Consider the following 25,756-nt stretch of genomic DNA (forward strand, 5'->3'; position numbering starts at 1 on the left):
GAGTAGGAAGAGAAGCTGTTGCTTCTCTGCCTGCAACTGAATAGTTAAGAATGGAATCGTGTGAATGTCATCACACCCAACAGGATAAAAAAAAAGAGTGACCTTTCCCCTCTAGTCTCTAACATTTTAAGATTGGAGACATACCTCTTTTGGTAAAGACGGTGGAGCTGGAGCATGAGAGGTCGGAGCTGAGCATTTAGAAATCGGAGCTGAGCATTTAGAAACTGGAGCTGGAGAACTTTGGGCAAAGTCTGCTGACAGAGTGTCCAGGACATCATCTTCTGTCATACTCTGTAATTACAACACAGTAAATGCAGTTAAACAACAATAAATGTACTTACTTTAAAAGGCACACCAAGTTAAATTTAAGGCCCTCTCCCACACAGATATCAGGAACCCCAGATGGATATCAGAAACCCCTGCCCCTGACAGACATCAGGAACAATCCCCCAGACATCAGGACCATCCAGTGGACAAGGGGAAGACCTCACCAATCCCGACATACATAACAGTAAAGTTCCCCTATGGTGGAGTTTAACCACCTCCTGCCAAAGACCTCTGCGTATGCCCGCTTGCAGTACTTGGCAGCACTACAAAGACTGTGGGCAATGCCCAGCTGTGTCCCTCAGCCCCTGGGCTTACAGGCACCTCCCTGTCCCCAGCATGGTCATCATGACTGGTTTTTGCTTCTGGAAATGAGCAGTGATCCACGTCGGTGTGATGTCACACCGCTGGGGGGCAGGGAGGGGGATGCACTGTGGTCAGACACTGCATTGTCAGGCACTTTAATAATATGTTAATACATTAGAATGCATGGAAATCAGGTCCATGCTCAGTCATGTCACTGGGGGAGGGCGGGGAAGATTGTAAACAGAGATCTCATAAGTGCAAATCCCATTTTTGGCCTCTTGCAGTCATTACGGGATTTGTACTGTGGCAAATGGGGCTGCTACATCTCGACTAATGTCTAAATATATGGTAAGAATTATAGTTCGTTTAATTCACGTTTAAAAAAACCGCACAAAATGCCATTTTCCTTAACAAATCTAAGTTTAATCATTAAATTTACAAGATTAGGAAACCGGAATTTTAATATTTTCAGATTTTTTTTCCCAATCCGATCTTTAAACAAAGAGCAGGAAAATACTCTGGGAGAAATGCTGGAAATGAGGTATTAATGAGGCAAATGTTCTTTTCTCTTCTCTGACATTTCTCATGTTCCAAGTGTTTTACATTTCTGTTATCATCCCACCCAACAATCTGAAGAAAGCCAGACATATTCATCAATGTTGTTTCTGAGAGGGTGGGCGGGGGGTGGAGGGGGGGTGTGGAGGGGGTGGGCGCGGGGTGTCCTCCAATCTCGGGCAATCGCTGGAGCATCACTGCCAATCACGGCCCTGGCACCAAGTGAAACACTTTAACAAACTTCCATCACTATCTTTAATGTAATAAGATCATGAAAGTCACTGGCTTATAGCATGGTGCCTTGAGGAGGTTTCACTGTACAGTTACAGGCGAAAAAACCACAACTTTACCTTCTCTGTGGCCTTTGGTTTCATGTCTGGACCAGCGGAGGAAGAGAGTACTTTACCTTTATCCTGTTTAAAAAAACATTTAAACACATCTCTCTTTGCAACATCAGAATGATACACAATTGAAAGCAGTCGGTAAAACACCAACATAAGCAAAATTGTCAAAATACTTGAAATTCATACAAGAGCAAATTTACGCTCAGTGTGAGCCTTGTTCACTCAATAAACTGAAATGTAAAAGTACTTAGCTATTGTTAAGCAGGATTAATGAATGGAAGGTTTAGGCAAGCAAATTATCAGGTGACACAGTGCCATCAGGTGGCACAGTGGTCAGCATTGCTGCCTCACAGTGCCAGGGATCCGGGTTTGATTCCCGGCTTGGATCACTGTCTGTGCGGAGTTTGCACATTCTCTCCGTGTCTGCATGGGTTTCCTCCGGGTCTTCCGGTTTCCTCCCACATCCAAAGATGTGAGGGTTAAGTGGATTGGCCATGCTAAATTGGACCTTAGTGTCAGGGAGACTAGTTAGAGTAAATACATGGGGTAATGGGGATGAGTGGGATTGTGGTCGGTGCAGACTCGATGGGCTGAATGCTTTCTTTTGCACTGTAAGACTCTATGAAATTAATTAGCAGTTTCTGTTCTCTGATTCCAGCAGCTCGATTGCAGCTTGTGATAGCAGCATTATTTATACATCAGCAACAAAAGGCCTTGCATTTCTGTAGCGCCTGTGTGTTCTCTCCATGTCTGCGTGGGTTTCCTCCAGGCGCTCTGGTTTCCTCCCACACCCAAAGATGTGCGGGTTAGGTGGATTAGCCATGCTAAATTGCCTCTTAGTGTTAGGGGGACTAGCATTATACTTTCAGTTCCTCAACTTAAGTCATCTATATAACTTGTAAAAAACGTTGAGGCCCCAACACTGATCCTTGTGGCACACAATCTTGTTACACCTTGGCAACTAGAAAAAAGCCCTTTTATGCCTACTCTCTATTTCTTATTAGCTGGCGAATTTTGTATCCATTGCAACGTGTTACTGCCTACACTATTTTTTGCAATAAACTTTGGGGTGACACCTGATCAACTATCTTCTGGAAATCTATGTACCAGACATCAGGTAGTTCCCCTTTGTCCTCAGCATATCTTACTTTTCCAAAAAACTCCAATAAACTGGTTAAATATGATTTCCCTTTCATAAAATCACATTGACTCTGTCTGATCACCTTGAATTTTTCCCAAATGCCCTGCTATAATGCCTTTAATAATAGCTTCTAACATTTTTCATAATGCTGATCAGGGAATAAATAGTTCCTACATCTAGAGGGTACGGTGGTACACTGGGTAGCACTGCTGCTTCACAGCACTAGGGACCCGGGTTCAATTCCAACTTTGGGTGACTGTCTGTGTGGAGTTTGCATGTTCTCTCCATGTCTGTGTGGATTTCCTGCAGGTACTCTGGTTTCCTCCTGCAGTCCAAAGGTGTGCCAGTTAGATGGATTGCCATGCTAAATTTCCTCTGAGTGTCCCGAGATTTGTAGATTATGGGATTAGCAGGGTAAATAGGTGGGTTATGGGGATAGCGCCTGGATAAAATACGTCATCAGAGAATCGGTGCAGACTCGACTCAAATAGCCTCCTTCTGCACTGTAGTGATTCTCTGATCATTGAGTATAATTGTGCTGCTCTTCTCTGAAATGGTTTCTTCTTTTACATCCACCTGTGAGGATAGATGGGGCCTTGCTTTATCTCTCCTCCAGTAGCTGAACCTTGCTTCAGTACTGCATTGGATTGTTGGCCTGGACTTTTGTGTTAAAGTTCTGCAGTGGCACTTGAACTTGTACCTTCCGATTCAGAGGCAAGATCTCTAACAACTGAGCCACAGCTGATACTGGTGTAAAAGTATGTTCATTTTGTTTTATATTATAGCTTCTTAGGAAACTACTGAAAATGCAAACTATACTGGCTTATCTAAAATAGATTATTGGACCAAACCTTAGGATCGGGTTGCTCTTTAAATCTGTAAGCAGGAGGTATAGATTCTTCCCTTTCTCCCACTAGTTCAGCCTTCTTCCTGGTAGCATCTGGTTCCTGAAAATGTGAGAAATAAATGCCAATAATCACATAAATGTTAAAATTCAATATCTGCATAACGTATATCAATAAAACATTAAAATTTAGGAGTTTATTTATTAGTGTCACAAATAGGCTTACATTAATGAAGTTACTGTGAAAATCCCCTAGTTGTCACACTCTGGCGCCTGTTAACTGGTGTCAAGTGAATCAACAGGACATTTTGATCTAAGGCATTGAAAAAGCTGCCAGTAAAAGCCTTTAACACTTCAGAGACATCTTTAGAATTCCATCCAACAGCGTCTATGCCTCCCTGATCCTGATATCCTTCAAGGAGCTCCAGAAAATCATACACTTTAATTAAGCTTTTGGTTGCCTCTCTCAAAATCTTCCTGTATTTATTGGTCACAGATTTTGTTTGACAATGTTGCTGTGACTTCACTGTGCTTTGCTATGTCAATACGTTAGTTTGTGGAAAGGACAGATTTACCAACAGACCAAATCCCTTGTGTACAAATGTGTAATAGCTGCACAAAGGATTGTGTCAACAATGGTGCATTACATAAATCTTCTGTAACATATGAAGCATGAGGAGACACATTTTATTTGTACCTTCACTGGGGGACCAGTGTATTTTGGACCTGAATCGTCTGGTGCTTCTGATGGAAGTGTTCCTGCAAGTAGGTCAAATGGATCTTCACCCTTTAAAAACAAAATAGTTTTTTTTCATTTATGTCAAAGCTCAGTGGAAACATATTAGGACAGCAATGTTAATTAAAAAACTTATGTAGCTGCTGTTCATACTTCACAAGTAAGAACATAAGAACTAGGAGCAGGAGTAGGCTATCTGGCCCCTCGAGCCTGCTCTGCCATTCAATAAGATCATGGCTGATCATTTTGTGGACTCAGCTCCACTTACCTGCCCGCTCACCATAATGTTAATTCCTTTACCCTTCAAAAATTTATCTATCTTTCCTTTAAAAATGTTCCAACATGCTCCCTTGAAGAGGAGTTGTGGTATTAGGGAGTGTTAAAAAGGCTATTATGACTTTAGTTTTTACAAGCATTCATTTGTGAATTTAAAATCTTGTTAATTCATCTGCTTTGTACAAATGGATTGGGGTGGGCAAAAGCACAGCATAGTCAAAAATTGCAGTGTTATGATGATGTTTGGAATAAAAGGCTAGAAGTATTGTAGAATCAGATATGCTTTTTAAAAACATTCTTTCATGTGATGTGGGCTTCATTAGGCCAGCATTAGTTGCCCATCCCTAATTACCCTTGAACTGAGTGGATTCCCAGACCATTTCAGGGAACAGCTAAGAGTCAACCATCTTGCTATGGATCTGTAGATATAGGTTAGACCAAGAAAGGATCATAGATTTTATTCCCTAAAGAGCATTAGAGAAGCAAATGGATTTTTACAATAATCAGTGATGGTTTCATGGTCATCATTAAATATTTTTGTAAAATTCCGGATTTTAGAAGTATATAGTTCTAATTTCCAGATTTCACTATCTGCTGAGACTCTGGATTTCTGGCTTACTAGTCAGTGACAATAGCACTATGCCACTGCCTCCCTCAAGGAAGTGACAATGTGGGATAGGATTATCCTTGCAGACATATTTAGAACATTAGAATTATAGACTGTGATAATGGAGCTAAGAACCGCTCTGTGATGGTATCTGAACAGTGAACAATCTGCGGAGGTGTCCTAAACTGATTTCTTTATGCAATTCCTCTGCTGCCATTGGCAGCTGCCATTCATTTCACACTTAATGCTTTTTTGACTTACCTTTGCACTACTTTTGCTTGCAGAAACTGAGGCAGCCGTTGCAGCTTTCAGAGGTGCCTTTGCAAGAAAGAACATTACAATTGTAATTACAAAGCAAATGCTGGAAATACTCAGCAGATCTGTCCGTATCTGTGGAAAAAGGAACAGAATTAATGTTTCAGGTCGATGGTCCCTTGTTAGCACAATTGTCAAAACACCAAGGGGAGAACTTCAGTTGGATTCCATGTGGAGTTAACTGATGCCAAAGACAGTGACAGGGCAAGGTGTGGCTGCGAAAGTGAGTTTTGTTGGGTGCCTGAACAAACACAAGAAGGGAAACACAGAGAAGTGAAGATGAACAAGAATAAACTAAGACATGAAAATCTCATCGGACAGAAGGATACAACTTCTGCACAGAGGGAATGTCTGGAACAGAAGTGGCAGTGAATTAAACATTAACGCAAGAGCAAAATACTGTGAATGCTGGAAATCTGAAACAAAAACAGAAAATGCTGGCAATGCAAGTCTTGCAACATCTGTGGAAAGATGAGCAGTGTTAATACTTCAGGCAGATGATCCTTTGTGAGTGCTTTCAGTCTCACTTATTTGTTTAGAGCTTTCCAAATCCTTTCTACTACCTTCTTTAGACTTTAAATGAGAGCAATCTATACAGTCACAGTGTTATTCCAACCTGCAAGAAGTGAAGGTTGGTCAACACTGTAGGAAAACAGCAATAGATAAATTTTTGAACAGTAAAGGAATTAAAGCTATGATGAGTGGACAGGTAAGTGGAGCTGAGTCCACAAAAAGATCAGTCCAGGGTAATGAAACGGACAGGTTTCTGAAACGTGGAAATGGTATGTTCAAATGTTAATCTATTGGCACCGATCATAGCAGATGAATGGGGCTGACACAGGTCAGAGCTCTTTGAGAATTGAGGGTGGTGGGTATCTGACAACCAGCTATGTGGCTGCAGGTGATTGCTTATCCAATGTTATTCAAACTAATTCCTAATAAGAGGACTTACCAAACTGTGTATCAGGATCAAGGTCACATTTTGGGTCAACGGAGATTGGAGAGAGGCGACAAACCAATCTGGAAACTGTGGTGGGATAGCCGTGGGCCCTTTGGTTAATTCCACAAAACAGCATGGGGAAGATAGCAAGCTCAAAGCACTCCCAATGCTCTGCAAACACTTTTAGCGGCTAGTTCAAGTGAGCCCAGGGTGTTTGTGCACTAACTTGTCATAGCTAAGACAGATGAGTATAACTGTCTTACTGTCTGAGATCAGGAAAAAGCAGGAGGTTCATGCAGCTGAGCAAGGAAGGTGGAAGTTTCAAATTCTACAGTGTTTCTGCTGCTGTCTGCCTGTTAACTGACTCCTTATTCCAGGATAGCTTCACAGGCATTGACAACTCAGCTGAAAGTCAGTGGAGGGGAAGGGGGTTTGTGAGATTGAACATGTTGAGGTGTTTGGCAGAGGTGTTCCTGAGTGATTGGTGATTGTGTGGGGAGGAGAAGTGTTTGGGATGAGGAGCTGGGTGGGGCACAGTGGAGATGGGAGTTTGGAAGAAGGTGTGTGTTTGGTAAAGAAATTGATTATATGCGTAGGAAGGGTTGTAGGAATGAGGGGGTGGTGGAGGAGGGTCACTAAGTTTTGAGTTATCAGGGAATATGGAGAACTTGTCTGAAACCTGCATGAGTACATCAAATAATAACATTTTTATAAAGTACTCTGAACATACAGATTTTCATATTTGTAAAATGATTCATTATACGCTGATCTTTAATAAACAGACTTTAATTACTATATGCTGGGTGTTGCTATACTATTTATTGTGATTTTAGTTTTTGTTGGCACCTAGGATCACCAATGACTAATGGGGTCACATTGGAAAATAGTTTGGAAAGCAGTGCCCATTGTTAAATCTGGAAGATGACTGGATGGGTGCAATCGCACTTTAACTGCTGCGATTGTATTTAGCAATGCAAGAGAAGCTGTAAGCATGTTATTATTTTCTCCTTTCTCAAAGGATTGATGCTGCTGGTGTTACGAATTTAGATGGAGTTTTTCCCAAATATTTGTTGGTCTCAGAGATGTAAGAGAAACTAGGGTGGAAATGACATTGAAGAATATCAGTCCTGAGGGTTAAAGCAAAATTTAAACAATATATTTTGTTGTTTCTACTAAATGGTTCATATATTTCTGTTCAGTTTAAATGAAATAGTTTTGTGAAAATGCAGAATGAGCTTCCATCCATTTCACATTATCATACCAAACTACCTGATTGGTTCCTTCTTGTTCCCTCATTAGCTATTGCTACCATTGGTCATGTAATTATCTGTGGCCAATCAGATTACAAAGCTAGAAAGAAAGAATTGCCCTAAGAATGCCTAACTTACAACACCAACAGCATCCTGCATTTATATAGCACAGTAAAATGTCACCAGGTGCTTCACTGGAAACATATCAAGCAGCTGTGTCAGGAAGCCACATGAGGAGATGTTTGGATAAATGGTAAAAGAGATGAATTGCAAGGAGCTTAAAGGAAGAGAGCAGAATAGAAATGTGGACAGCTTTATGGTGGGAGTTCCATACCACAAGAGATAGTTAAATTCTCTGCCAATTGTGCCAGGATTGGATTCCGGAGATTAATAAGGCTGCAGAAGATCGATGATAAGTGACAAATGGAGGGTTTTTAAAACAAGAATGAAAATTTTAAAACTGAGATATTACCAGACTTCAGTTAACAGAGATCAACAATCACATGATGTGGTTCTTGCTGAGAGTTAGGATGCAGTTAGGAGAAATTTGCATGGTCTGATGGTAGTGGACAATGAAAAAGTTGAAGGCAGACAAGAAACCATTGCAATTCTCAAATATGGAGGTAGCAACACCATGGGTGAGGCTTTCAGCAGCTTACGAGTTGAGGCATGGGAAGAGGGTCTGATGATATGACAGAGGTGGAAGTAAGCTTTTTTGTAGATGAAGTAGTTCTGTGCTTAGAAGTCCATACTATATTAAATCAAAAGAAGTCAGATACAATAATAAACTTGTGCACTGTCTGGTTCAGCCTCAAGACAGTTGCCAGGGAGAGGCATAGAGTCGATGCCTCGGGAACATAGTTTCTGGTGGGGACTAAAGACAACGGCAGCGGGGTGCCACCATCCAGTCAGTAGGACTGGAAGATCTGTCCAAAGGGATGGGCTGGAAAATTCAGTCCTGGGTTTCACTCATCACAATGTTTTATGGGAGGAAGTGTCTGATAAATAACAGGGCAATGGAGAGAATTGATCGAGGTATTGGTGATGCAGTGCCGGGTATCATCAGTGTGAATGTGGAATCTGATAACGAATCCCAACGATCTCATCGTGGGGCAGCATGTAGAAGAGAAATATGGGGAAACTCAGAAGATAATGGTTGCAGAAGCAGGAAGAGAAGACTTTGCAGCTGATTCTCTAGTGACAACTGGATGGTTAAGAATGGAATCATGTGAGTACCATTCAACCCAGCAAGATAATGCAGGAAAACCCTCTCCTCATGCAGTCTCTAACAGTTTAAGATTGAAGACATACCTCTTTCTGTATAGACGGCGGAACTGCAGAGTGAGAGGTTGGAGCTGAGCATTTAGAAACTGGAGCTGGAGAACTTTGGACAAAGTCTGCTGACAGGGAATCTAGGATGTCATCTTCTGTCATACTCTGTAATAACGACACAATAAATGCAGTCAAAGATATTTCAAGAACATAGACACAAACATCTCAAATCCTTAGTAATGAAGCACAAATTTTTAAAATTTCATTGCCGCAATTGTTTTTAACTGCACAATTCTCCTTCACACCCTTGAGTTTCTCACTTGCCAACTGGAAAGATTCAGATCTGTCAGCTCCACATCTGGACCATGCAAGGAGTAATGTGCTAGGTTCAGTTACAGCTGCACTTTATGTTTCCACAAAACAGCATTGTGATATTGGAAATCAAAGAACCAATGTGCAATTATATTGTAAGAAATCAGAACCTCAGTGTATCCGCACAAAAAAGAAATAACAAGATGACATGTTTTCCAAATGAAACTACTTTACACGTTTGGAAACTGGAATTTGTGTACAATTGTATTAATCTGCCAATAGTTTCAGATAGTTTATAATCAGAGCAAGAAAATTCTCTGAGAGTCTAGAGAAGCAATGGGAACGAGGTTTCAAACAGGCAAATGTACTTTTCGTACCTCTAACATTCTTTACATTCCAAGTATGTTTATCACTCTCATACCCTCCCGCCCAGCACTATGAGGAAGGCCAGACACACTCACTAATACTGCTTTTGTGAGTGTGGACTCACAGCTGATCCCAGCCCTAGCACTGAGTGAAATGATAGGCGGAATTTTATCGGCACATCTGCCTGAAGTTCTTGATTCCTTCCAAGGCTAATGGAAAATGCTGCTATCCAAGCCAAACCTGCCCCTGGAATCAGGGCCAGTGCGCTGGTAAAATTTCAGCCATTATCTCTTAACAAATTTCCACCACCATTATTAATATACTGAGATCATGAAGCTCACTGACTGATAGAATGGTGCCTTGTAGAGTTTAACTGGAGGGAATCAAATCCCCATATGGGGAGAAAGCAACAGCTTTACCTTCTCTGTTGCCTTTTGTTTTGCTCCTGGACCAGTGGAGGAAGAGGGCACTTTACCTTTATCCTGTTAAAACAAACAAGTTTTCAGATTTTTATCAAGATATTCAGAAATATACAAAATGGAAGGCAGCTGGTAAAGCAGCAACATAAATATAATTAAATGAGAATTAAAAATATAAAAATATAATTTCAGATATTTTACTCCTTGCTCTGTGCACAGCTATTTTTGGAAAATACAAAAATTATTGGCTTGTTTCAAACTGATCATTGGCCCAAACCTTAGGATCAGGTTGCTCTTTAAATCTGTAATCAGGTGGTATAGACTCTTCCGTTTCTCCAACTAGTTCCGGCTTCTTCGTAGTAACATTCGGTTCCTGAAAATGTGAGAAGTTGAATTACTCAATGATAGTATTCATATAATTATTAAGGTTCATTATCCACATGCAGTTCAGTAAAATGGTAACTGAAATAAAACTAGAACATGCTGGAGAAACCTAGCAGTCTGGCAGCATCTGAAGATTCGTGGACTCCAAATGCTCAACTCTGTCTGTCTGCTGTCTCTCTCTCCACAGATGCTGATTTTTCCAGTAGTATCTGGTTTTATTCCAGATTTCCAGCATCCACAGTATTTTTTTTATTCATTCATGAAACAGGGTGTTGCTGGCTGGCCAGCATTTATTGCCCGTCTCTAGCTGCCCCTGAACTGAGCAGCCATTTTGGAGGGCAGTTGAGAGTCAACTGCATTACCATGGCTCTGGAGTCACATGTAGGCCAGTCTAGGTAAGGATGGCAGATTTCCTTTCCTGAAGGACGTTAATGAACCAGATGGATTTTTCCAACAATCGACAATGATTTGATGGTCATCAATAAATTCTTAATCCCAGTTTTTTTTGCTTTAATTTAAATGATAACTAGAGATATGTGAGTCAAGTGGATTAGGAAATTATTCAAGGCTCTGAAGCAGCTGGATATAATAGACGGTAGCAGTTGTCAGAGGAAGCTCTGGTACCCATTCCCTGAGCCTCTGAGTCCTTCAACCTTTTTCTTTCTTTAAGACATTCTGTAAAATCAAACTCTTTGAATGATCGGTCAAGTGTATTTCTCAGTAGCCAATTCTGTTTGATAATGCTCTTGTGAAATGGCTGGGGATTACTACATTAAGTCCATATGTTGGTTTAAGTAGTGACCAGCAACATTCATTTGAGAAACCAAAAATTCAAGCATTTACTGAAAGAAGCTCCAAGGTTCAAGGTTTAAAACAAAAGAATATTATCTAAAAATCAAAACACAAATACTAAAAACTATACTCTATTTTAACTAGTTCGTTATATTAAATATCTTAAATGTACAATGAAGACAGTTACTTATTCTCGCAACCAAACTTCCTCACTCAAATTTCTCTCTTCTCCCATTTGACTCACACCCCCAAATTTCAAGTCAGATAATTATTTAAAATTGACAGATTGGCCGTTTGGTTTAAGTACTGCTTCAAAGATTTGTATACAGGTTTAAGATTTCCTGGGCCTTTCACTTACATCCAGCAAGGATTTCACTTCAAATCTTCAATAAGCATCCCTTGGTTGCAGACTTCCTACTCAACCCACATGTCGCTGCCTTCCTAAGCATAACAACTGTGAGTCAGAATTCGCCTGTTGTCCTTTAACTCTGGAGAGCTCTCTCTCAGCTTGGCTATTTCTAGAAGTTCAACTCACCGTTATGAGTCCTTCATCTAACAAGAGTTTTTAACTCTTTTAAGGCAGCACGTGAAATTTCAAATGAGCTCTACTTGAAAGGGATATTTCTTGTTCTGCAGGCAGATTATTCTAATCTAAAAGTCTTGCTTGAGGCCAGAGCCATAACCATAATCTAGTTCCCCTTGTGATTAATTTTTTGTTAACCCTCTTTCTATTATTTCTCTCACATGCATCTTGATCTTGCGATGATTTTCTGCATGCAAGCCATGTTTTATAAAAATTCTTACAGAGAAACTCAGCTCTTAAAAGGGACCACCACCCCAACATAAAACATTTTTTTCCCACAAAAGCACGTGAGCCAACATATCTGTCACATTGTTATTATTGGACTGAGGAATGGACAGCATTACCAACAGACTCGTTCCAGATGTACATTAGCTCCACAAACAAATGGACCAACATATGACGCAATAAAAGAAACTTTATTCAAAGACTGCAAGTATTAGGAGACAAATTTTATTTGTACCTTCACTGGGGGACCAGTGTATTTTGGACCTGATTTGTCCGGTGCTTCTGATGGGAGTGTTCCTGCAAGTAGGTCAAAAGGATCTTCACCCTTTAAAAATAAAAAGACATCTCAAGCAACTGCTGCTCACACTTAACTGGTAAAGTTAATTCTTCCTTGTCCGGAAGTGGGAGCTCGACATGGAATGTGAAGTAGGTGAAGTTAGACTTTAGTTTCTACAATCACTGATTGGTGAATTTAAAACCTGTTTTTGTGAATTAGTGTGTTTGGAACATGTGGGGAAACATGGTGCACATAAAAATCGAAAGTTGGTGGTAATGAAGTATTGTGCAGTGACAGATCTGAAGTATGGGACAGGATTATTCTTGCAGTTGAATTTTGGAACCTGAGAATTGCAGATTAGGATATTGCAGTTAAGAACGGATCTGTGATAATATCCAAGGTAGTATTGATAAACGATCTGTGAAGGTTTCCTAAAATAATCTGTTTGGGCAATTCTTCTGCTGTCACTGGCAGTGCCATACATTTCTCATTTTACTCTGCTTTATTCACTCACCTTAGCACCACTTTTACCCGCAGAAACTGGGGCAGCTGTCGAAGCTTTCAGAGGTGCCTTTGCAAGAAAGAAAAGAACATTACAAATGTGATATAAACAAAAAACATTGGAAATACTCCACCGTTCTGACAGCATCTGTGGGCAAAGACACAGAGTTAACATTTCAGGTCAATGATCCCTCGTCAAACAATGTTGAAATCATGAAGGGTAGAATTTCAGTTGAATTCCATGTGGAATCAATTGGCATGGAAAATGGTTGCTGAGGCAGAAAATGTTGCCGTGAAAGTGAGTTTTAGTGGTTGCCCAAGCAAACGCTTGAAGAAAATACACTATACAATGAAGACAAATGAGGTAAAGGTGACAAATCAATGGAAATCTCTTCAGAGAGAAGGATAGGGCTTCTGCAAGGTGGGAATATCTGGAAGAGAAGGGACAGTGAATTAAACATTAATGCAAGAACAAAGTACTGTGGATGCTGGAAATCTGAATCAAGAACAGAAAATGCTGGAAATGCAATCTTGCAGTATCTGTGAAGAGAAAATCAGAGTTAAGGCAGGTGGTCCTTCGTCAGTCCCTTCAGTCTCACTGATGGTGGGGAGGGTTTGTGGGGGGGGTTGGGGGAAGCCAGTAAGAGGGAACACAGGGGCTGGCCTGGGGAGAGCCGTGAGGCCAGGCAATGGGGGGGCCTCTGCGCATGCGCTGATCTCCGCACTGACAGATCAGCAAATGCACAGTGGCTTGCTGAGCACCATGCTGCCAGCCTCTCAGGCAGGAACAGGCCCTGCCCCCTACTTACTAGACTGAATCCCACTGAGGTACTCTATGATGCACAGAATGTTGGCAATTCACTCTGGTTAAGTACACTAAATCACTGGCAGGAAATACTCCCGCTTTCCCACACATTAGGAAGTTAGATTTAATCTGAGAGAATCCCGGACAAGATCTACTGTCTTCCACTTCTTAGTGGTCCCTGGTTAATTATTACTATTATTGATTACATGTGATCAATCAGATTGGGAAGTGGAGAAAGTTTCCCAAAGAATTCCAAACTTACAACACCAACAGTATCCTGCATTGATATAGCACCTTTGACACAGTAAAACATTACCAGCTGTTTCACAGGAAAGGTGTCAAGATGAATTTGACAGTGAGCTACATAAGAAGATAACTGGACAGAGATAGACTGTAAGGAGCTTGAAGGAAGGGAGAGGAGTAGAGATGATGGTGGGAATTTCCAATTTTAAGGCAGAGGCCATTAAGTGCGGCACGGTGGCACAGTGGTTAGCATACTGCCTCACAGCTCCAGAGACCCAGCTTTGATTCCCAGACTCTGATCACTGTCTGTGTGGAGTTTGCACGTGTTCCACATGTCTGCATGGGTTTCTTCTGGGTGCTCCGGTTTCCTCCCACATTCCAAAGATGTGCGGGTTAGGTTGAATAGCCATGTTAAATTGCCCCTTAGTGTCCCAGGATGTGTAGGTTAGAAGGATTAGCGGAATAAATACATGGGGTTGCGGGGATAAGAACCGGGTGGGATTGTTGCTGGTGCAGAGACAATGGGCTGAATGGCTTCCTTCTGCACCGCAGGGTTTCTATGATTCTATGAAATGCACTGCTGCTAATTTTGGAACAGTTAAAAATAGAAATGCAGAGGAGGCCAGAATTGGATAAACACAGAGATTCCAGAAGTCTAAAAGGCTGAAAGAGATTGCAAAGATTAGCAGGGACAAAACCACAGCGAGATTACAAAACAGGGAAGAAAATTTTCAAACTGAGACATTGTCAGATTTCAGCCAATGGGGGCTGGCTGGTGATGGTGGTGAATGAACTGGATTTTATACAAATTAGAATGCAGACAAGAAAACTTTGGATAATCTGAATGGAGCGTGGAAAACCTGAAACCAGCAAGGAAAATATTGAAATTATAAAGAATGGAGGTAACAACATCATGGATGAGGTTTAAGCAGCAGATGAGTTGAGCCATGGGTGGGTCTGCTGATATGACAGAGGTGAAAGTAGGCACTTTCAGTGATGAGTTTTGTGATCAGAGATCCATTTTGGGTCAGATACAATATCAGGTTTGGCCCCAGGCAGTTGTCAGGGACAGGAATGGAGTTGATGCCGAGGGAACACAGTTTCTGGCAGGGACTGACACAATGGTTTCATTCATCATAATATTTACTGGGGGGAAAGTTCTGCCCATCCACAAATGGGTGTCTGATAAGGAAGATGGCAATTGGGAGCCAGTGGAAGAGTTGAGATTGGCAGTGGTGATGTAGAACTGGATGTTATTAACATAAATGTGGAAGCAGATACTGATTCCCAGTCATCTCACTGTAGAAAAGCAGGTGGAAGAGAAATATGAGGGACCCCAGAAAATAGTGGTCAGGAACAGGAAGAGCTGCAGCTGATTCTCTAGAGTGGTTGAGAATGGAATCACGTTAAGTATCATTCCACCCAGCAGGATAATAGGGAGGAGTCTTCTCCCTGCAGCTCTAACAGTTTAAGTTTGGAGACATACCTCCTTCTGCACAGTCGGCGGAGCTGCAGCATGAGAGGTCGGAGCTGAGCATTTAGAAACTGGAGCTGGAGAACTTTTGACAAAGTCTGCTGACAGAGAGTCCAGGACATCACCTTCTGTCATAGTCTGTAACAACAAAACAATAAATGTAGTCAAACCATCTCACAGATACTTCCAAGAACACAGATACAAATTATCAATAGAGAAGTACAAATGAAGAAAATTTTATGCAGCAATAGCCACTGACCACACAATTTCCTTTAAGTTCTCACATTCTATTTAGTGACATGATGGGGAGCTGACATCTGGCAGTCAAACGTCTGGAACATACAAGGGAGACTAATGGATAATCTCTCTCAGTTCCATCTTGCGGGGTTCAGTTAGAGTTACACATTATGGGGTACATTCTCCAGTTCCACCCAAAGTGGAACAGATAGGATGGAAAATTTGGCAGACCATTTAAAGGTCCATTGACCTTGGGTGGTAATTTCTGGTCTTGGGGTGCGCGCGGCTGGAAAATCCTGCCCTATGTTTCCACAAAACATCACCACTGGCGATGGCGATCAGAGAGAAATTGCGCAAATATATCTAAATTATGGTTGGTAACTTAGTACTTTTGTACAAAAGAGAAATAATGCCATTTTCTCTAAGTGGAATCATGTTTTATCATTAAATATGCAGGATGTGGAGCTAATAAAAAATATATTCACCCTTTTCCTTTAAATAATAAAACTAACTCTGGGACTTTGGAGAAGTGATGGGAATAAGATTTCAAAGAGGCAAATATTATTTCATACTTCTGACATTCTTTTATCTCTCTTATCCTCTTGCCCAATAATGTGAAGAAGGACAGACACACACTGTTTTTTTCTGTTACTGTGTGATTCTTCAACCTTGGGTTTTACACGAGTATCACTGCTGATTCCAACCCTGACACATTCCTTGAATACACTTCCATCACCATCATTACTATTAGGTCATGAGAAACATTGACTTATGGGATGGTGTCTAATGAGGGCTAGTCCAAAATTCTTAGTATGAGGCCCTTCATGTTAGTTTTACCATGATAAGTAGACTAGGTTAAAGTAATTATAAAGTGCCTTATATATAGTGAGAATTCACAATGTGCCTGGAATAAAATATGCAGAGATATTATAAAGCCCACAGACTGTGTTCCAGCAAATGGGGATTGGAGTTACATGAATTAAGTGAGTATTTTGGAACTTATTTAAAGCACCGGAAAAGCTAGTTGTAAATGTTAATAAAAGCTTTGAAATTCACTCTCTCAATTTCTCCACTTCTCAATCTTTACATTCTCCTTTAAACTTCTCATTAAAATCTCTCTTTAGTTAAGCTTTTGGTCATCTGTCCTAATATTTCCTTATGAGGTATTATAAACTGCAACAGTATTATAAACTGCAACAGTATTATAAATTGTGTAACCACAAATTAACCACGTATTATAAACTTAAACTGTATTTTCAATATATCTGTATTGTGCACCTTGGCCAACTTCATTCTGAATGAAACACAGTAATAAACAGGCCAAATTCTTTCAACATAAAGGAGCACAGAAAGGCACCCTTTTGTTATCTGTTTTTGGATATGTAAAAGCAAGTTTAATAGGCCTGGTATCTCAGAGAGTGGATTCGCTCATGGGTAGTGAAGCTGGAGAAGTCTCGCCATCTGATAAGGAGAGGCCACTGTGGGCAGAGAATGACTCCTTTTGCCAATTAAGATTTGTAGCTGCAAGCGGTGGCCTTGGTTACTGGGATAGACGCGGGTAAGGGTTTTTAGGTAACATGGGAGGAACCTACAGGGGAAATGAGTTACTGATCTCCTATTCCTGTTAACAGGTAGAACAGTATTGGCTAAGGTAATAATGTGTAATATTGTGATTGGATCTTCCAGTCTGATTGACGAGGCTGGATGAGATATTGAAATGTCCAGAATATTACAATTTTACAACGCGAGATTAGCTCAGAGAGGACAACCAACCCTCACTGACTGTATCTCCCTCCTGATGCATGCATCAGCAAATAAATTCTGCTTCATTCTTTTACTATATATTGTCTTCCATAGTCTATGTATGGTTAAGTAAGGTCAATCGCAGTGGGACACCTCAGAAAATTCCTCTTATAGTGTCCTGAGCAATTTCACTGTGGGGAACCAAATAGTCTTACAAGGGAGAAAAAACTTCAACTTTACCTTCTCTGTTGCCTTTGGTTTTGCTCCTGGACCAGTGGAGGAAGAGGCCACTTTACCTTTATCCTGTTACAACAAACAATATTTTATCAGCTTTTTATTATTGCCATCAGAATTATAAACATAGCAACATAAACATAGTTAAAATGACAGGTTAGAAAGACCATTTTAGACAAGTTTCTCAATGTTCTATGCGGATAATTTTTGAAAATATCAAAATTATTGGATTGTCTCAAAATGATTCTTGAACCAAACCTTAGGATCTGGTTGCTCCTTAAATCTGTAATCAGGTGGGATAGATTCTTCCTTTTCTCCCACTTTTTCGGCCTTCTTCTTAGTAACATCTGATTCCTGGAAATGTGAGAAATAAAACTGCTCAAAACCAATATTCACACGAATGTTAAGATTCAGTGCCCACATTCTGTGCTCCAGTAAATGAGGACTGGAGTTACATGAATCAAGTGAGTATTTTGGAACTTATTTAAAGCACCAAAAAGGCTATTTGTAAATGTTAATAAAAGCTTTGAAATTCACTCTCTCAATTTCTCCACTTCTCAATCTTTGCATTCTCCTTTAAACTTCTCATTAAAATCTCTCTTTAGTTAAGCTTTTGGTCATCTGTCCTAATATTTCCTTATGAGATATTGTGCCAAACCTTGCTTGATAACGTGCCTCTCAGTAAGGTGTTCTGCTATAATTAAGTGCATTATAGAATCATAGAATCCCTACAGTGCAGAAGGAGGCTGTTTGGCCTATCAAGTCTGTATCAACCACAATACCACCCAGACCCTAGAACAAAGAACAAAAGAACAAAGAACAAAACAGCCTGGGAAACAGGCCCTTCGGCCCAACGAGCCCGTGCTGCCATTTTAACATTATGAATCCCCCCTCCACCCATGACCCTTGTCTATGCTTATGGCATTCCACACTCCCATAACCCCCTGTACTTTACGCTGCTAATCCCCCTGACACTAGAGTCAATTTAACATGGCCAATCAACCTATCCCACACATCTTTGGCTGTGGGAGGAAACCGGAGCACCTGGAGGAAAGCACGCAGACACAGGGAGAACTTGCAAACTCCACACAAGCAGTCACTCGAGGCCAGAATTGAACCCAGGTCCCTGGAGCTGTGAACAGCAGTGCTAACCACTATGCCACCGTGCCATCCTAATATATTATATGTACGTTATATCAAACTGCAGTTGGGCTGGGGAAAGGAGAGTGTTACCATAAGAAGACTGATATTGGCATACAAATGTATACAAGCTCTACAAAAATCAACAACTACTCAAAGATCAAAAGTATCAGTAGATATTTTTAATTTGTACCTTCACTGGGGGACCAGTGTATTTTGGACCTGAATTGTCTGGTGCTTCTGATGGAAGAGTTCCTGCAAGTAGGTCAAATGGATCTTCACCCTTTAAGAAGAACGCATGTTTTTAAAATTTGTAACAAGTATCAATGGAAACATCTGACAGCAATGATAATGTTGCTGAAAACAACCCAAGCAACTGTTGCTTGGAATTAACTGATTATTGCCTGAAATCCTCTTCTTGGAAATGGAGTCTTGACCCTGAGAGTATGATTGCTGAGTGTAGTTGCTGTTACTCATGTCAAGCTCAAATCTATTGGAAAGGAATGGGTGAGAAAGAACTGTCCACCCATCGCACTTCCACAGTTGTCTTATTGAAGGACGTGCCTCATGAGAGTGTGGGCACAATTAATTCAGTATCTGAGGGGTCACTGAACATTATGCAGTCATGAGTGAACATTCCCACTTCTGACCTTATGATGGAAGGAAGTCATTGAAGAAGCAGCTAAATATGGTTAGGATTAGGAACTCATGCAGTGATGCCTTGGAGCTGATTGGTAACCAACAACCAGAACTATCTTTCTTTGTGTTGGCTATGCCTAGATTTCCCCTTATTCCCACAGACTTCACTTTCGTTAGGGCTCCTTAATACCACACTCAGTCAAATGCTGTCTTATGGTTTTCAGTACCATTTGTAACCTCTCAAGTACTGATGGAGTCCTTACCTGCATGGAGCAGGGCCTGAACAATATCCAGGCTTCGGTTGATAAGTGGCAAGTAACATTTGTGCCACATAAGTACCAAGCAATGACCATCTCCAGGAAAATAGAATCCAACTGTTGTCTCTTTACATTCAAAGGCATTACCTTCATTGAATCCCCCTCTATCAACATCCTGGAGACTCCAGAAACATCCAGAAATTGAACTGGACTAGCCATTTAAATACTGTGGTTACAATGTAGGTTACAGAATGTGAATTCTGCAGTGAGTACTCTACCTCCTGACTCCCCAGAGCCTGTCCAGAATCTATAAGGCATAAGTCATGAATGTGATGGAATACTCTCCATTTGCCTGGATGAGTGCAGCTCCAACAACACTCAATAAGCTTGACACCATCCAGGACAAAGCAGTCTATTTGACTGGCACTCCAACGTCTCAGTCATTCATTCTTTCTACCAAATAGTGGTCAGTTGTTTGCACCATGTGGTCCCTTTAAGATTGATGTGCAGTAAGATCCACATGCACCTTAAAGGGGAAGTTACTTGTGCGTTACCAGTTTGTTCCCTGTGCAGCATATTCTCAATTGTTGAGCAGTTGTGCAGCTTAATGAGAACACTGGCCAAGATATAGGGGAAATCTTTTCTCTTCTTATGTAATACCATCGGAACTTTTCAATAATTTGAATAGCCAAACTGGGCCCTGCTTTATTCTCACATATGAAAGACAACACCGGGTTAGTCCAGGTGATGAGCTCAAGACTGTGGAGAGACTCAAAGTCATAGAGCAAGATTTTCCAGCTGTGCTTGCCCCAAAACCGGAAAATCTCAAAACAAGCATCGTTATTGTTATTGATCCGAGGTTAACAGATCTTCTCATGATCCTCCCTCCACCTGCTACAATTCCTGTGGTGGGCAGGATGGGAAAATTCCCCCCATAAGCTTTTGACTCAGACATCAGAAAGCTATGCAGCAAAATAAATTGATGTTATACAGATTAATGTTGGCTGTTTTTTAATAGAAGACAACTGAAATCTCAAAAGGCCCAAATGTACAGATCTGTTTCTGCTCTGAACAGAATTCAGACAGTTCACACTTTACTCTTTTCTCCATCTTACCTTAGCATCACTTTTATCTGCAGAAACCGGGGCTGCTGTTGAAGCTTTCAGAGGTGCCTTTGCAAGAAAGAAAAATACATTCAATTTTCCTCTTTCCTTCTGGATCCTGTCAAGTTCCCAAAATTACTTTCAATATTTCTTTTGAGATTTCAAAAGTAACAACTTAATTCAAATTTAAACTTAAGTGAAATATGAAATTTGATCCTTAATCAAATTGTTCAGCAAGATGTCAACCATGTATGATAAAAATACTCTTACTGCGATATCTTCAATGTTTTCCTCCTTTAGCATTTGCACTAAACACCTTCTCATCTTCCTGATTTCAACCCCCATCTCAACTTTTATGTTCTCTCTTCTCTGATTTCATTGCCCTCTTATCCTGTTTAAAATAGGAGGATAAGAGGCCAACCCAAACTCATGGCTCCTCTCTTGACATTGTCACCTCACATGGTCTTGCTAGTCCAATTGTACAGATCAGAGAAAAGGCCATTTCTGATCATTTCCTTGTATCCCTCACCATCCACATCCCCCTCCACACCCAACTGCCCAGAAGGAAGAAATTTTTTGGACCAGCATTATTTCTCCATTTTGTTATTTCTCCTTCTGGATTTGCCTCCTTCAGTAATTTTTCTGTAAAAAAAAATCTATCCCTAAGTTCACATACAATTGCACTTCCAAAATCCTAACTCTGGCCTTTTTTTACCCCTCAGCTTATCGTAACATTTTTTCAGCTACTGATTTGTTGGACTGCACCATCATCTCTACATTTGATACCCTAGTTACTATCTTTCACCCTGCCCATTCCCTTCGGCGTGGCCTGCATCTCCACCCCCTTAAGGGACATGAGCTCAAAGGGACCACTGATTTAGCCATTCTTCTACCAGATCTGGCAAAACCAACGGGTCAATTCTCTCAGCTTGCTGTGCGGCTCTAGTTCCAGATGCCATTTTGCAGGCTTCCCGCTGGATGACACGGCCTCCACACGTTTCTGTGGCAAATATTTTCAGCATCATCAGCTCCATGCCAGAAATCGGCGCAAAAGCTAATTTCAATATTATAATTGGTATTTGCATAATTAGTGGGCCCAGGACTGAAGACTCCGGACTCTCTAGCATCATGGACCCCACCCCGACCCCTGCCGGGAGTGATTCACTCCAGCGAGGTGTATGACTGTTCAGTCATAAACAGGGAACAGGCAGCCTGACCCTGCTGGAATGAAGAGAGTCCACAGAGGCTCCCCCAGGAGGTCAGGGGACAGACAGGATGCTCCTTGGGCAGTGCCAGCCTGGGGCAAACTGGCAATGCCCTAGGGGCACCTTGGCACTGCCAGTGGGTAATGTCAGTGTACCTACATGGACTGCAGCAGTCCAAGAAGGCATTTTTACCACTTTGTTAAGGACGACTGGGGATGGACAACAAACTAGCCAGTGACACCTACATCCTACTACTGAAATAGAGAGACTGCAGAATGCTGCAGTAGAAAGGGATTTGGGTGTCCATATACATTAATCACAAAAGGTTAGCTTGCACAGAATGCATGTAATTAGGAAGATAAATGGAACATTGGCCTTTATTGCAAGAAAGGTGAAGTAGAAAAGTAGGGACAGCTTGCTACAGGGGTAGCATTGATGAGGCCATGCCTAGAGTTCTGTGTACAGTTTTAATCTCTTTATTTAAGGAGGGACATACTTGTATTAGAAGCAGGTCAGAGGAGGTTCACTCGGCTGATTCCTGCAATGAAGGGGCTGTTTCATAACAAAAGGTTGGGTCTATACTCAGTGGCATGGAGAAAAATGAGAGATAATCTTATTGAAATAAACACGATCCTGACACTATTGACACTACAGATGAGAGATCAAACAATATCTTGTTTTGAACAAGATTTATTTTTAAACTTCCATTAAAATCAAAGGAAATAGGAACATGGGAGCAAGTATAGATCATTCATCCCCTTAAGCCTGTGCCACCATTTAACTAAATCATGGCTGATTTTCTACCTCAAAGTCACCTTCTTTCACTATCTGCTATCCCTCGATGTAATTCCTATCTAGAAATGTATCAACCTCTGCTTTGAATATACTCAATAATTAAGCCTCCACAGCACTCTGGGATACAGAATTCCAAAGATTGACCACCCTCTGAGTGATGAAATTCCTCCTCATCTCAGCCCTCAGTGACTTACCTCTTAATTTGAACTCTCATCTGGTTCTACACACGCTACCCCCACCCCAAGCAGGGGAAATATCCTTACTGCATCTACCCTGTTCAACCTTGCTGGAATTTTGAATACTCCGATGGGATCACCTCACATGCTTCTAAACTCCAGAGAATCCAGGTTCTGTCTCCTGTGAACAGTTTTGATCCCCTTATCTAAGGAAAGATATGCAGGCATTGGAGGCAGTCCAGAGAAGGTTCACTAGGTTTACCCTGGGTATGAAAGGATGAGAGATGACCTTAAAACATATAAGATTAGAATCCCAACAGTGCAAAAGGAGGCCATTTGACCCATTGGATCTGCACTGACTCTCTGGAAGAGTATCTTACCCTGGCCCAGAGGGCCTAATCTCAGTGTAAGAGTTTGCCCATTAAAGACAGAGACAAGGAGGAATTTCTTCTCTCAGCGGGTAGGGAATCCGTGGAATTCTTTACCAAAGAGGGATGTAGAGACTGGATCATTAAGTATGTGTAAGTTAAGATAAATAGATTTTTAATCAGTAAGGGAATCAAAGTTTATGAGGATTTGGCAGGAAAGTGGAGTTGAAAATTGTATCAGTTCAGTCATGATCTTATTAAATGGTGGAGCAGACTCGATGGGCTGAATGGTCTACTACTGTTCCTACATCTTATGGTGTTATGCTCTTCCATTTCTTCTCATAGAATCATCCACTATCTCAGGGATTACTTGGTGAAAATAAATGTTGTGGAAGACGTAAAACGAGTTTTTGATTCACACATTTGCACAAGTCAAAGTCTAGCCATTGTGTTGACCTGTCCAGTTTTTCCAGTATTTTCTGCTTTTATTGAGCTACTCTATGTCAGTGAGCACAGGGGTGATGGTGAATTGGATTTGGCACAAATCAGGATACATACAGAAACGAGAGGTTCAGATGATTTAAAATCTATGATGAGTGGAAGACAGGAGATGGCCAATAAGTCACTGGATCAGTAAACTCTAGTGATAACAGAGTCTTGGATAAATCAATGAGCTGAGGCGGGGGCAGAGTCAGGTGATGTTGCAGAAGTGGGAGTCGGCAGTTTTGGTAATGGAGTGAATATGAAGTTGGAAATTATCTTGGGATCAATTACAACGTTAAGGTTGCGAACAGTCTGGTTTTCAGACTCGGCTAGTCGATAGGGAGAATTGTGCTGGCGATTGAAGGCATTGGTTTCTGCCTTCCCAACACTTTGATCGAGGAACTGGCTGCCTATCCAGTACTGAATGTCAGACACTGTGACAAACTAAAGACAGTGGAAGTGTTGTAAGAAATATATGAAAGGGGCAAAGAACAGCTCCTTGGGGGACTCCAGAGAAAATGGTGCAGGAGCTGTCAGCAGCTGATTCTATGGTTGTGACTGGATAATTAAAGATGGAATCATGTGAGTGCCGTCCCTCCAATGGTATAATGCAGGAGACTGCTCCACCCACAGTTTCTGACAGCTGAGAATGGAGGCTCTACACGGATGGTGGAGCTGTCAGAAGTCAGTGCTACACACTGAAATCAACAAAAATAGAAGTTGTGAGAAATGTAAGAACGGTTTATTCATTTCTACCACTCGTCTCATATGACTGCACAAATTAAAATCTAACCGATATGTTTCTTTATTCCATTTGCTTGCATTTGACAGATTGTAAAACCAGAATCAGGCAGTGGCCCTAAGAATTAGCAACGTACACCATTTATAGTCTCTAACAGTTTAAAAATGAAGACATACCTCCTTCTGTATGGACGGTGGAACTGCAGCATGAGAGGTTGGAGCTGAACATTTAGAAATCGGAGCTGGAGAACTTTGGACAAAGTCAGCTGACAGAGAATCCAGGATATCATCTTCTGTCATACTCTGTAATAACAACACCATAAGTGCAGTTAAACCATCTCAATGAACATACATGCAAAGGCATCAAATTCTCAATACTGAAGCACAAAGTATGAACCTTCATTAACAGCAAGTGCCATTATTTCCCCATTATCTCCTTCCCTCCCTTTAGCTTTTCACACGCCAATGTTACTACAGAATGGGTGGGGAGACAACATTGGTCAGTGCTGCTTCTGGAACATGCAAGAGAGTGTGATGGATAAACTCCCACAGATTGTCTTTATGCAGTTAGACCTGACGTTTATCTGTCTCCACAAGACATTATTGCTGACATTGTAACCAATGTGCAAAAATTATGAAAGAACTATAATCTGTACTTATGTATATCTGTATGAAAGAGAAATAATGATACGCCATCTTCTCAAAATGGAATTAAATTTAATCATTGCATTTGCAAGATTTAGAAACTGGAGCTTGTGAAAAATTGTATTAATCCCTTTATATTTTTAAAATCTCTTTCATTCTGATCATTAAGCAAAGAGTAAGAAAATACTCTGGGGGTTGGAGATATGATGGAAATGAGGTTTTGCTGAAACATTTCATTTTCTCTTTTCTGACATTCTGTTTATATCCTCTCTATTGTCCTACCCAACATTAACAAGGAGGTCACACACAAAGAACGAATAAAAGTGCAGCACAGTAACAGGCCCTTCAGCCTCCAATGCTGTGCCAATCATAATGTCCTAACTAAACTAAAAAACTGCCCTTACTCAGTCTATTCCCTCCATATTCATGTACCCATCCAAATGCCACGTAAATATTGCAAATGTGCCTGCTTCCACCACCTTCTCTGGCAGCACGTTCCAGGTTCCTACCACACTCTGTGTGGAAAGCTTCCCCTGCACATCTCCCTTAAACCTTCCCCCTCTCACCCTGAACCTGTGCCCCCTTGTTATTGACACTTCCACCCTGGGATAAAGCCTCTGACTATCCACCCTGTATATGCCTCTCATAACTTTGCAGACTTTTATCAGGTCTCCCCTCAGCCTCCATCTTTCCAGTGAT

At 41.1% G+C, this 25,756-nt stretch overlaps 1 protein-coding gene across 8 annotated transcripts in view; it reads right to left on the reverse strand.

The window, feature by feature from the left end:
- The window catches only part of cast (calpastatin), a 187,096-nt gene that overhangs the window by 61,323 nt on the left and 100,017 nt on the right, over window positions 1–25,756 (reverse strand). For 4 of the 8 annotated variants that reach the window (XM_080189093.1, XM_080189094.1, XM_080189090.1 and 1 more), the window contains exons 11-26: window positions 24,590–24,715; window positions 20,657–20,713; window positions 18,839–18,928; window positions 17,764–17,859; window positions 17,512–17,574; window positions 15,304–15,429; window positions 12,783–12,839; window positions 12,227–12,316; window positions 10,285–10,380; window positions 10,008–10,070; window positions 8,950–9,075; window positions 5,395–5,451; window positions 4,212–4,301; window positions 3,522–3,617; window positions 1,536–1,598; window positions 145–291 (exon numbers count right to left, since the gene is read on the reverse strand). In XM_080189093.1, the coding sequence (XP_080045219.1) occupies window positions 145–291; window positions 1,536–1,598; window positions 3,522–3,617; window positions 4,212–4,301; window positions 5,395–5,451; window positions 8,950–9,075; window positions 10,008–10,070; window positions 10,285–10,380; window positions 12,227–12,316; window positions 12,783–12,839; window positions 15,304–15,429; window positions 17,512–17,574; window positions 17,764–17,859; window positions 18,839–18,928; window positions 20,657–20,713; window positions 24,590–24,715 (1,443 nt within the window). The remainder of the gene's footprint in view (window positions 1–144; window positions 292–1,535; window positions 1,599–3,521; window positions 3,618–4,211; window positions 4,302–5,394; window positions 5,452–8,949; window positions 9,076–10,007; window positions 10,071–10,284; window positions 10,381–12,226; window positions 12,317–12,782; window positions 12,840–15,303; window positions 15,430–17,511; window positions 17,575–17,763; window positions 17,860–18,838; window positions 18,929–20,656; window positions 20,714–24,589; window positions 24,716–25,756) is intronic. The other 4 variants (XM_080189092.1, XM_080189091.1, XM_080189089.1 and 1 more) reach the window with 4 other exon arrangements.

This window comes from Carcharhinus amblyrhynchos, chromosome 5, assembly GCF_965287045.1.
Source record: "Carcharhinus amblyrhynchos chromosome 5, sCarAmb.v2.hapA, whole genome shotgun sequence".
Lineage (NCBI taxonomy): Eukaryota > Metazoa > Chordata > Chondrichthyes > Carcharhiniformes > Carcharhinidae > Carcharhinus > Carcharhinus amblyrhynchos.